Genomic DNA, 13,636 nt, shown 5'->3' with positions numbered 1-13,636 from the left:
TCTATGTTATGTGTTCCATCTGAATCACTATGTTTTTCATGTCCTCTTTATATTTTGATTTGTGATGAATGTTAAACAATTGCCTCAAAAGTAGTAAACAAACACATACAAGCACTCTTCGAACAATCTTAGGAGCTATATTGATTTTGTTTCAACTGTTTTTCTAGTTGCCCTTTATAAATTAAAGAGCCATAGACAGTAGTTGTTCAAGAATTATCACATTTATATGATAACATCTACGTCATATTTCGTAGACATAGTCTGACCTATATTTCCTATTAATCCTATATTACCAATATAGTTGCTCAATAATCTAATAAATTTGATTCTTGTTGACTGAATAATAAAGACTTGAATGCTGATTTGAATGATTAAATAAATTTAATAATAGGAACTTATGCTCTAACATTGGTGCTTTCTATTCTCTATGCATACAAATCTTTCGTTTATATGCTAAGCAAAGAGTTAGAAAGCTATACCCAATGTATGCGAAGCATGTAATGATTCTTTGATATATGTGAAAAGTGATTCTTTGATATATGTGAGGGAATAATGCTTAACATTGTCTCTTATGAGCATGGATAATCTATTTAAATTATCATTACATTGACATGCTCATAGTGGTGAAGGAACATGACTTTCTTTGGAGCTCCCTATCTCATTTATTCATATATTTGGTATTTCCATGTCTCATTACATAAGATTATTTATCAAGAATTAAGTACACTAATATTGGGTCAATATAACGACCAATGTTTCACTAGTGGTTATCTTTAAGACCTTGTCAATATTAACGACTAATGTTTCGCTAGTGGTTATTTTTAAAAACCTATCTTTCATATGCATGAATGTTGGACTAAACTCTTTTTGTATCTAGAGGACGCTGATTAAGGTGAGGTATCAAAACTTCCTAGGAGGTCATTCATCCTAGTAATACTTTTCCTTTAGACTCTTAACCACAAATTCTCCTCATAACAAGCACTTTTAGCTTGCCTATATTCAATGTTAAGTGCTATTGTTCTTGGCTTATAGTGTTCAAATTTGTTGTCAGAAAAATGTATAGTGTAGCCGACAGGTAGAGTAGTATCCGAACGGGCGCGTGACACTTGAGTCACCCCTTCGCAAAGGTATATGTACATGTCTGAGATGGACTTTGGAATAATCATGATTGATCATTGTAGTCTTTGTAATCGTATTGTAATCAGCAAGTGCATACATGAATAAAGTACCTATTCTACATTGAGTCGTGTTATACATGTGTTAAACTTCTTACCCTATGCAGTAAACATTTGGCGCCATTGCCAGATGTACCTGGAACGAAGGAATGATATGAAGATTAATGCCAAATTTGCGAAACAAGGATCGGAACAAGGTAAAAGATAAAAATGAACTAAGTACAACAAAAGGAATTTTAATTTTAACATAGCAAGTAGAGCGCAGACAGAGACTTCAGCAAATTGCCGAGGGGCACCGAAGGGGTGAAGAGGCATAGACGGAGGGAGTGCACTCACCTAGTAGGCTGAGGAGTGCCAAGGAATTTCTAGAAGAAACTCAACAATGCTTGAATTTGGTGGAGGAAACAAGGGAAGAGTTCCTTAACCTGTATACACTGAGGGGAGAGTGTTCGAATAGAAGGGAAACAACTCGCACGGCTCGGAGTGCCAAGGGGGCATGAGCGTAGAGTGATCTCTTCGTTCTCGATACATTGGACAAATAGATATAGGCAGAGAATAGAACATCGCTTGAAGACTTTTCACCAGACAACGTAGTTGTTGGAAACAAGACTATTATCTAGAACAGGACGGAAGTCCAGAACAACGTGGAAGTCTAGAACAGCTTTGGAGCACAGAACAGTGAGGAAGTCCAGAACAGCACTAGAACATAGAACAACGCGGGAGTCCAGAACAACGTGGTAGCTCATAATAGTGTGGGTACACAAGTACCTAAGAATCAAAGGAATGTAACGATGGCAGGCCCTAAAGAAAAGTTACCCAAGTTTCACGGTGATGGTTCAGCAGACCCTATCAGACATTGTAAAACGTGTGAAACCATATGGATGGAAAATGGTGTGACGGATAAGGATGATTGGGTAAGACAATTTCCAACAATCTTACGGGGTGTGGCGATAGATTGGTTTTCTGACACCAGTCCTCAGAAACTTAATACATGGGAGAATGTTAAAAAAGAATTTATAGTAGAATTTAGATTGCTCCGAGATGATAATGAAATAGTGGCAGAGATATACAACACCAAACAAGGAAAGAATGAGACAATCCGAACCTATGCCAGGCGACTAAAAGAATTGATTGGAAAGATGGAGTCAACCAGCGGATGGGTTGAAAAAATGGTGGTTCGTGGAGGGGCTATGGCCGGCTCTTAAAAAGAAAATGAAGATTGTACCATTGGCATCATACACCGATGTGTATACTCATGCCATGGATTCGAAAAGTGAACAAAAGACAAGTAAGAAGAAGAAGCATAAATCCTCTGATTCGGACGATTCATCCTCGAAAAGTAGTAGTAGTGATGAGGAATCGAACAAGAAGGTGAAAGCACTACAGAAAGACATGCTTCGGATGATGAAAGAATTCAAAAATTTGAAAAAGAATTCGGATATAGTAAAAGGAGAACTATGGTGCACAAATTGCAAGGAGGAAAGCCATACGAAGGGTTCATGCCCGAAGAAGCAATTTTGTGACATTTGCCAGGTGACAGGGCATTCCCTGAAAGAGTGCCTGTTTAACTTGAAAGCAAAGGGACTCCAGTAGGTGTTACTCATGCAGGAAGCATCGAACAATAGCAATAACACGGGCAATGATGCAACTTCAAGTGGATATCGAAATAATAATAGATGCGGAAGGGGTGGAAACAATAACAATAACAATGGAGGCCGGAGTAGAATACAATATGATGCGAGTGGATGGCCGATGATACAGTGTCGGGCATGTAATCTTTGTGGTCACTTCGCGAGGGACTGTACTACAAAGGAGGCGCCGCAGCTATTGTGCAGATGGTGTGGTCCAGGGGACCATGAAGATTCAAAATGTCCAAAGCAAGGTGTAAATTTATTAAGTATTGAAACATGTGATGAGAACATGTTGGCAATCACACGGGAGCAAGCGAGGAAAGCAAAATATCCCAATGCGGAAGAAGGAAAGGAGAGGTTACAAAAAGCTTGAATAGAGATAGAGCAGCAAATGAAAGCGAAGAAGTCACAAGTAAAAGACACTGCTGAAAATCCGAAAAGAAACTTGGCGGAACAAAACATGGTGAAACAGATAATGCAAATAGAAGTGCCAATTAAATTAAATGATCTTCTTCTCACCATGCCACAGTTGCATACAGCTATTATAAATATGACATCGTCCCTGAGAGTGACAGAGGGAGCAAAGGAAAGTAAGGAAACAACCATGGCAGCAGTAGCAACAAACCCGATGTTACTAGCACTTATGACAGATAGACACCTAGCAATGGTGTAGATGGGCATTCTGGGTACGGTGCTAACGGATACAATAGTAGATGGAGGATCGGGAGTGAACGTGCTACCGGAAGATATCTAGAAAAAATTTGGACAATCAACACTATGGCCACCCACCTTTCAGTTACTTACAGCAGATCAACATGGGATAAAACCCTTGGGCACTCTGATGGCACAACTGGTAACAATTGGGACACAACAATTTTTACTGGATTTCATAGTCATTCCACTAAAGAGAAGAGGGTACGACGCCATCCTGGGATAGGGGTGGCTAGTGCAAGCTAAGGTAAAGCATGATTGGAAAAGAAACACCTTATCCATGGAGAAAGGAGGTAGGAAATTTATAATCGATTTGCATACACAAATGGTAGGAGAAGAAGCAGCATCATTGGACTCAGAAGGCGAACGCGAGAATGACAATGAAGGGAAAAAGAGATGGAACTAGATGATGAAGAGATGCTGAGATTAGGAGGGTCAACTGGTGATGACCTAGATTCAGTAAATGGATTGCTACACTGGCAAATGGAAGACTATGAGGTCTTTCCGAGCTGTAATATTTTGAGTGTCGAGGAAGGAAAAGAAGGCCATAAATTTCTGAGGGAGTATAGTGAACTGAAGGAGGGAGAAGCGCAGGTGGATGAAACACCTGCCCATACATTCAGTAAAGATAAGCCAATAAAGTATGAAGAGCCGACAATGAAAACAATGAACTTGGGTGATGAGGAAAATCCAAAGAACATTCTTGTAGGAGACGATTGGAACCCAGTATTGAAGGCGGCAGCATTCAGAATATTCATGGAGTACAAAGATGTTTTTGCTTGGACATATAAGGACTTAAAAGGAGTACCACCAAAACTATGTGTCCATTGGATACCACTAATCGAAGGTGCGGTACCTGTATAGAAGCGGCCATACTCAAGGAATAAGAACTATCCAGCATGGGCCACGGAAGTTGCACAAAACAGGTGGAAGGTATGGCGTTAGAAGCATTTAAAATTAAACAATTCTCAACCCAATTAGTTAGTACTGAAGTATAATGGACGAAATGAAATCAGGCTTGGAAAGTTCAAAGTTAAATGGGTCAGACCGTACAAGATACGAGAAGTTGGATATAACAGAGCAATTAAACTATGGACACTGGACGGAAAAGAAATACCAGATGCAGTAAATGGATCACGGTTAAAGATCTACCATGAAAGAAATAATTCCCCGCCGACAGCCAATTGAGGAAGAAAAATGACTATGAATAATGTATATATGTAAATAATGTATAATATGGCATTGAACATAATTTCAAAGGGTGAACTTGTAAAGTAAAAACATTAACAAAAGACAATTTGAAAAACAAAGAAAAGGTGATAAAAAGTATGTAAAACACAAAAGAGAAGTATTAAGATAAAGTAATAAAGCAAAAAAGTGAAAAAAATAATGTCGTATGGCCTTGAAGGAATGTAATAGACAAGCCATAACATAGAAAACAAATCATAATTAGAAGAATTAGAAAAGAACATATGGCTAGAAGAGAGCAGGAGAAGCAATTAGAAGTCGTATCGCTTGAAGTCAACATGTTTGGGAGAAATTGAAAGCCGTACGGCCGTACGAAGATAGGAGATTGTCACATTGGAAGAAGCATACCTTACTAGAGGAAGAACACAGGAGAGATGAAGTGAAGTCCGTACGATAGAAACAAATGCATGGTGAAAGATCGTACGGTAGAGATAGAACAATAGGTTTTTAAAAAAAAGACTGTACGAAATATACAGAAGAAAATAGCATTTGTATGGCCAGTAAAAAGTGTTGAGGAAATCAATGCAAAGTATTGGTATCTCATAGATCGTACAAACAAGAAGGAAGCATACTGAATAAATTGTCGTACGGCCAAAAGGAGAGAAGCGTACGGCTGAGAACCATTTAAATAAGCCACCGTACAGAGATTGGGTAACCTAGATGCACTAAAGAGAAAGGAGGAAGAACATACGGAGTTAGAAGGAATTGATCCATTTTCTAATCATTGTTTAAAATGTACGACAGGAAAGTGGAAGCAGGAACTTCCATACGGCAAGGAAGGGGAAGGAAGGAGTTTCAGACGTACAGCCAATTGGAAAGAGGATTTAAGACCGTACGGCCAGGTTAGAATACATTCTAAAGAAGCTTGAGCAGTACGGATTTGGTGCCCTGAGGAAAGGAAAGAAGAAGCTCGTACGACGTACGACAAGGGAAAAGCTGGGATTTTCATACGAAGGGTATCAGGAAAGGAAGAGGAATTGCTGTAGCCGATTCAGAAAGGAAGTCTCTGGGAAAGAGGAAGTGGAAGAGCAAAAAAAAAAAAAAACGACAACAGATTGAAACAGTTCGGAATGAGTAATGCATGATGCCAAAGGGAAGGGTAGACATAAGTAGTTGCCAGAAAGAGTGTGGAATTGGAAGAAAATGACAGAAATAGTGTGTTCCATGCAGTTTTGTGTGGGCTTCGGAGTGCTAATTTGGTCTTGGCAATGAGGGGCATTGCCCCTCAACCCCGCCCTATATCACGATGGCCCAGGACCCCGTGGGGGCGCTACCCCTCAACCCCGCTAGGGATGTTGGCCCCCTAGACCCCCAATCGTTGTGGATATCAGTTGTGGAAAGTCTGACCAGTTGGCGAAGACTTAGAGTTGTTGCAGGCATGGAGTGTCTATGTACCAGAGGCACTTGGAGCAGGTGTTGGACGTGAGGTTGTCTTGGTGGATGCGTAGAGATCTTGGGAGGAGCTGATCATCCAATTGGAGTCAATACAACGACACTTGGCTCAGGGTACCCAGGAGTTGGAAGTAGAGAAAGCAGCATGGGTGGCTATCAAGGTCAGCTAAGGAGACAGTATTGTGTTAGCAGAGACTACAAATGCAACGTGGTTTGGAGACCAGTTTGGTGCAGGCACGAGATGAATGTGAAAGTGATGTGACAGAAATAGACCTATCTTGTTGTAGCTAGTCAGTTAATGTATTTTGTTGTTAATTTGTCTTAGATATTTTGTAATTCTCATTCGAAGACGACTTTTTCTTTTGGGGGGGATGATGTTGTTAGTAAAATGTATAGTGTAGCCGACGGGTAGAGTAGTATCTGAACGGGCGCGTGACACTTGAGTCACCCCTTCAGAAAGGTATATGTACATGTCCGAGATGGACTTTGGACTAATCATGATTGATCATTGTAGTCTTTGTAATCGGATTGTAATCAGCAAGTGCATACATGAATAAAGTACCTATTTTGCATTGAGTCATGTTATACATGTGTTAAACTTCTTACCCTGTACGGTAAACAAAATTTAGGTGTATTGATTCAAGTTATTTGAGAGAAAACTTGAATTTTTTTGCTTCGGTTTAGGTGCTGCTAGTTTTCTTCCCACACCAACTTTTCTTAGTTTTTTCACAAAAATGGATAATTCTTTTCATTTTCTTAACAGATAAAAGCCACATACCCAAGGTGTCCTTTATTACAATTGTAACATCTAACAAAGATATCTTAATAATAATTTGTGTTTTGAGTTTTAATTTGGGACATACTTTTACTATGATAGGTTTCAATATTCCATATTTGTCTTCATCCCCACATAAATGGATAATCTTTCCCTTGTTGTTTCTTTGTCTAGTTCTTGGAATTCTGGTAAGATTTTTTTATCATCTTGAGGATTTAATTTCAGACCAATGTTCTCTAGTGCTCCCTTCAGACTTTGTGACAAGGGACTAATCGGTTCTCGTGGATTCTATAAGTCTAGTGGTTGTATTGGACATTGACAAGTCGATCTTTTGGTGCAACGACAACCACACTTGTAAGAAATGGTGTCAGAGCTTGGTCATAGGTTCGAGTCCACAAGAGTAACACTAAAGGGAAGATTGTTGGTAAAATGTTCAATGCTCCCTTTGGGATTTGTGGTAAGGGACTAATAGCCTTCTATGGATTCTATAAATAGTGGTTGTATCGGGCATTCATAGGTCAAACTTTTGGTGCAACGACAATCGCACTTGCTACATTTTCTTCTCTCAAACTCTTCTGGATAAAAGATAGGCATCACCATTTAATGTCCAGTTTGGTATCCTTGAACACACATGGTCCACCAATTAACGTTGATTTATAAACCAAATGGACCAATTAAAATAAAAAAATCATGTCAAGAGGAATCAAAATTGCAATGGATAGTGTTCACACCAATTTTGGCTTGCTTATTCCAGAATTTTTCGGACGGCGAGCCACAGCTTTGAATTGAGTAGAGAGGCTCTGCATTTAGGAGTGCACCCGATCCCGTTTTGTCTTCTCAATCAGGAAAAGGAATTTGATACATCCACTGGGGTGTCATCATTTTTCCTTTTGCAGTCTTCCCTCAGTCAATGAGGTGGTTCTCTTTTTCTTTGCATGCATCAATTATTTTCCTCACTCCTTTTTTCGTTTGTCTTTTGAATTCTGCTTCTTTCCTTTGACCTTCATGCCTGTCTGCACTGACTTTATTAGAAGCATAAATGTTTGATCATAAAAGTTTCAAGTCTCTTTACCCTTATAGGGTTTGTCTTCTCTGGTTTATTAAAGTAATACTTAGCTTTTAGTGTTGATTTGAGTATTTTAGTTACTTTAATTAGCAGCTTTCTATTTCTGTAAGCCAAATCACCTCTACAAGGAGTATTCCTCTGCTTTGTTTAAAACAACAATCAAGTATCATTTCATTGTTTGGGTTTTGGTGCTGGTCAATTTTGACTTCTGATTTAAAGTTTGATCAACTTAGCTTCTTCACTTCATGTTTACATTCTATTTATGATTTTTTGTATGCAGATCTTTAAACTCTTTTAATATACGCATGCAGGAGTTGGAGAAGCTATCACTAAAATTCAGTGACAATGTATTGGATGCAACCAAAAGATTTGAAAAGCTAATAACTGACAAGAGGGAAATTGAAGGATTGCCAGCTACTGCTCTAGGTCTGGCTGCTCAATCAACAAAGTCAAAGGTATTTTACTGGTCAGTTTACCTTTCGGTTTTTATTTGACTTCAGTATTGCAGGGACATGAAAGATATATGTTTTCATAACCTTTATTGTTGTTTTGCATATCCTTTGTTTCTTCTTTGGACACAATTAAAGTGCATTTCTGCTGTTTAATTGAATGGGATGCTATTATCTCATATGCAAGAAGATCCTAAACCACAATATTATTTACACACTCAAACTAATTTCCTAATAACACAAATGTTGCCACCTCATATGCACGAAGATTCTTACTCACCTTGTTTTAATACAAAAGCAAACTAATCTACAAAACAAGTGTTTCCAGTTATACATTTGCAGTCAATTGTCCTCACATAATTTGGTGTCCAGGGGCATGAAGCTGCAACTGCTGAGAATGGTCCATGGATTATTACATTAGACTATCCGAGCTACCTGCCTGTCATGCAGCATGTACGCAATTGCAGTCTCCGTGAGGAGCTATATTGTGCCTTTTTAACACGTGCTTCTAGTGGAGAGTTAGATAATACCTCAGTTATTGATAGGATATTGAAACTTCGAGCAGAGAAAGCTAAAATGCTTGGATACAAGAATTATGCAGAGGTAAGCTGGATGGATTTTTGTTTTATCAATCTTTTGTCAATCCATGTTAATTATCAGCGTGTATTTTATTGAAATATCGTATGCTTTTTGTAGGTAAGCATGGCCAGGAAAATGGCAAGTGTTGAGAAAGTAGAAGAGCTCTTAGAACGGCTTTGTAGTGCTTCGTGGGATCCAGCTGTGCAAGGTATAATCTTACATTGTTTATAAAACATTTGGAAGGCTTCAACATAATATATATGAAAGTAGAAAGCAGGAATTTACGATCATTATGAAAGTCAAATGCTTGATATGATGTAGAGTGCATAATATGATGATGGAAAGAGATCATTTAGAGATATAATTTGGTGGTCAGCTTCCATTTTTATGAAATTATCTGCAATTAGTAATTAGATGTAAGGCAGGGGCACTGACATTGAATAATATTGATAGTTCATAGTTGTAAGAATTTTTTTTTCTGTAGGGTCACTTGTCAATACTCTTCTAAGTCTTCTCACTGGACTGGGCCTGAGAATTTTTTTAATTAGAGAATTATTATTTTTTTAAATTAAAATAACCGTCATGCACATCTAGAAAATGTTCACTTTCAAAGGTATGCCACAACCCGCTATTCATACAGTGTTGATTGATTTATCGTGCAAGTTGATAGCTCCCTCTTTTGACTGGACTGGGCCTTATAATGTTCTCAGTTAGAGAATTATTATTTAAAAAATTAAAATAACAGTTCTAGGGACATCTTACAGATATTTACTTTTAAAGGTATGCCACAACCCACCATTCATAATTTATCATGCCAGTTGATAGCTCCCTATTTCTTGTTACTTTTCAGTATAAACTGTTAAAACTGTGTAGTTGTACTCTTTCTAAAATTTGCATGTTAGAGTGAAAAAGCTATTTTGTTTGCTTCCTTTTCAGTTATCGATTCTCTTTTTATACCATTTGGTCATGTATAGGTTTTAGGTTTGGTATGCAAATTTAAGTGGTGTGCCTTGCATGTGTAGCTTACACTATTGACTGTATTGGGGTTAGAACTTTAATGCATCAGCCTAGAGAAACATAAACATCCGAAATAACCAAATCCCACTTTTCTGTTGATCTGTCCAGCAGATGATTCCCCTGAAAAGAAATCTCATCTTTTAAAAAACATTGACTTAAGTTTTCAATATGCTTTACATTTAAATCATATTTAAATTGAATTTGAAACCCTGTCAATGTCTTGCCAACTTGTGAAATCCTCAAAATCAGCAAAATGGTGAAATATATTATGAATAGCCTAGTTGTGCAATACTTTTTGGGCAGAACTACAAATAGGAGCTCATGGGTACATCCTGCAATTATGCTTTTAGCACACACTTTTTAAACTTTGAAAATTGGCCCCATGGGAAGAACCTCTAAATCATCTTGATGTTTTAGTTGATTTTTACTACTAATGATGATTTTGTAGACTGTGACTTGTAAAGAAGACAGTGTTTTGGGGATATGTTGAACCTGAACTTTGAACCTCGAAGTTCAAAGGTTCAAGTTCAAAGTTCGAAATTGAGTTCAAGTTCGAGTTTGCAGAATCAAAGTTCAAGCTTCAAGTTTGGAGGTCCACCTACTAGGTTTTGAAATGCAGATTCGGAGGATCGGTGGCTCAAAAGTCCAAAATTGAGTTCAGATTTAGTTTCAAGGTTCAGAGTTCAAGATTCTCTAGTTCGGAGGTTCAGATGCATGGTTCAGAATCGCAAGTCTTTTCGAAGTTTGAGTTCAGGGTTCAAAGTTCGGAATGCAAATTCAAGTTCAAGTCCATCTCAAAGACATGATTATCATTGCATTTCATAATTTGAGTTTTGCCAGTCCAACAGTATAGGTTCCAAAACAGAGTTTGAATATACAGATTGAAGAAAATGGACTTAGTATCATGGATTCAGAATCACATGTTTCAAGTTTCATATCTCAAGAAAAAGAGTCTCATTGACTTATATAGACCTAGTTGTTGGTTCCATGCAGTTAAAGGGGGAAGTAATGTTTTTGAAGTGAGAAGTATCTCAATGAATCGGTCCTCAGGATGATATGACCCCTCTCGTCAATGCTAATTATCTAGATAAGTCATACTATACTCATTGGCAAGCATCTTCATGTTCATTATAATCAAAGGCTATCAATTCCACACATGTGTATTCAGGAAGTAGAAACGAAGGGGTTAAAAGTTTGAAAGTGCAAATTCAAATTGCCAAAGCTTCTCCTCATCATCTTTGTATCCCAAAACTTGGCATGAATAAACAATTTTGATTATATAAGGCTCCTCTAATCGTGCCCAAACCCATATCGTGGCACTCACATTCCCCCAACTTGAAGACGAACACTATACATGTAGAATATGGCTCTGATAGAATGATCAGATTCATTGGTGACGATGAGTGGTTGGCCCAAGTTTTTGATGCAATGCATCAATTCCCAAAGTCTAATTTGGTATATAAGCCATAGTCTTTATGCAACATATTGAGTATTGATAAACCCATTGTCTATAGAGAAAGATAGTTGTGATGATAAACATATATATGCCTAAGCTCGTGGAGATGGCCTCTGTAGGCATGAGCACAGTCCAAAGGAAAGAAATAGCAGTCAATTACATGGCAAGAAAATGTGCTCTGAGATGCAAATAAGCTAGGCGAAAGTAGAAAAGGGTTAACTTGTTCACGCATGCACTCCATGCAAGTAAATTGTTGGACAATATGCTTGATTCCTTCAAGGAAGGCTATGGGTTCCCTTTTGTTTACCATACAAGGTAAAAGGATACTTATCACATGTAGTACAATAAGATATAACACAAAACAAATACTTTATTTATATAATTAATATGCACTCCAATGCCTACAATATGATTATGATGATTACAATGATTACGGTGATCCTCCAAAGTCCTTTCCGGACGATGTACACATACTTTTCCGAAGTGGTGACTCAACCATCATGCGCCCTTTCAGATACAATTCTACCCATCTGCTACAATATAGAATTTACCAACAACATTGTCGTACATTGGCCGACGGGTCCCTTCAGAAAGGTTTTTGTTATGTAGCGGACATAATGTATCTGGCCGACGGATACCTTCGAGAAGGTTCTTCGAAAAGTATTTATAACCCCTTCGGGAAGCATTGTATTCATCTTAACATCATATCATAGGATATCTTATCATCTAAGCATAATGTACTGTGGTATATGCGAATAATAATAATAGTTCTGCTATTGTTCGGTGTTCGTGTCTATGTCCTGTGTGCGTTGCTTAATTAATCCATACGGTAAACATTTGGCACTGTTGCCAGGATCGAACCCGCGTCACCCGCGTGATAGGCAAAAATACTGAAGGGCCATGGCAGTGTCTGATGGACTTAGTAAAAAGCAGGCTCACGGGATCCTCTAGGGCATTGGATATCACATTTCTGCAGGTGTCCATGATGAACGGCATAATGACTGGGAAAGTGTATGATTGGGCGTTTGTGCTGGCTGAATGGATGCATGAATTCATGACTCTCCAGCACAAGACCTTCTATATGCCCCATTACGCCATTGGTCTATTCTTGGAGGTTGTAACACGGGTGAATCCAACGGAGGAGATTGAGGCACAGCCTGGACCACTGGCTCGAGGAGAACCTCCTATCATGCAATGGAAGCACTTGGACACAATCTCTGGGCAGAAGGGTTCAGCAGGTCAAAAGAGGCCCCGGATGGACATGACAGATGATACTGACAGCGGTCGACAAGAGACATCTTCTGAACAGGATAGTGTGGAGGAAGAAGAAGGCGAGGGCGAGGATAATGAAGCGGTTCAGATTGTCACGGCTACCCCCTTGCTATTTCCACGTACTACGCTTCCTATGACTTCCGAGTTGTTACCCCGAGGCCTACACATGGCTCACATTCCAAGATTTGGGCAGACTCGGCGACCGATATTGATGACTGGAGGATCCCACCAGGCAGTCACACTAGCCGTACCATGGCAACATGGGGTACGGCCTTCTCCTATCCGGTCGGGGGCAGGATTTGCAGTCGGCTTTGCCCACCTGGCCGCACCTGTCGACCGAGAGACTTCTTCAGCTCCTGAAGCACTTCCGGTAGCAGCACCTGTGGCATCTGCCATAAGTCAGCCAATAGCAGTTGTTACAGTAACACAGTCAGCAGAAGCTCAGGCACTTCCAGTAGAGAACGTACCAGACGGAGGAGTATAGGAGTGTACGGACCCAGCGCAGCCAGAGGTCATGGATAGAGCCAGTATTTTTCTGAGGCAGCAGTTCCGACTCGTTCCTGACAGGCGTGGCCCGTCCATTCAGTCCCCCAGCTATTCCGGAGTAGCACTTGTACCAGAGCCTCAGTCTCAGGAGGAGGGAATGCCACATGCCGGGATTGCACCGACAACAGAGGAGGTGGCACCGGATGTGGGCATGGCTCTCGCTGATGAGGAAGACAATAGTGATCCCGAATGGTCATTCGAGGACTTTTCCAAGGAGGATTACGGGTCGGATGAGGACAGGTGCAGGGACTATCTCAGGACTATGAAGTCTGCATTGAAGAAGGGGCATGATGTGGCCATTCAGGCTCTCACTCGACGA

The 13,636-nt window shown here is 39.5% G+C and overlaps 1 protein-coding gene across 18 annotated transcripts in view; it reads left to right on the top strand.

Moving 5' to 3' along the window:
- LOC149551145 (putative cytosolic oligopeptidase A) overlaps positions 1-13,636 on the top strand; it is a 187,218-nt gene that overhangs the window by 73,990 nt on the left and 99,592 nt on the right. For 16 of the 18 annotated variants that reach the window (XR_016352678.1, XR_016352683.1, XR_016352679.1 and 13 more), the window contains exons 5-7: positions 8,310-8,453; positions 8,820-9,050; positions 9,144-9,164. Coding sequence is in view for 8 of the 18 variants with exons in the window: in XM_089786724.1 (XP_089642850.1) it covers positions 8,310-8,453; positions 8,820-9,050; positions 9,144-9,164 (396 nt within the window). In the remaining 10 variants the exon portion in view is untranslated. Of the gene's footprint in view, positions 1-8,309; positions 8,454-8,819; positions 9,051-9,143; positions 9,235-13,636 lie in introns of all 18 variants that reach the window. The other 2 variants (XR_016352676.1, XM_089786717.1) reach the window with 1 other exon arrangement.

The sequence above is a fragment of the Cupressus sempervirens genome, chromosome 6, assembly GCF_028749045.1.
Source record: "Cupressus sempervirens isolate cs-2001-9-10 chromosome 6, ASM2874904v1, whole genome shotgun sequence".
NCBI classification, from domain to species: Eukaryota; Viridiplantae; Streptophyta; class Pinopsida; order Cupressales; family Cupressaceae; genus Cupressus; species Cupressus sempervirens.
This window is presented reverse-complemented; position numbering and strand designations above follow the sequence as displayed.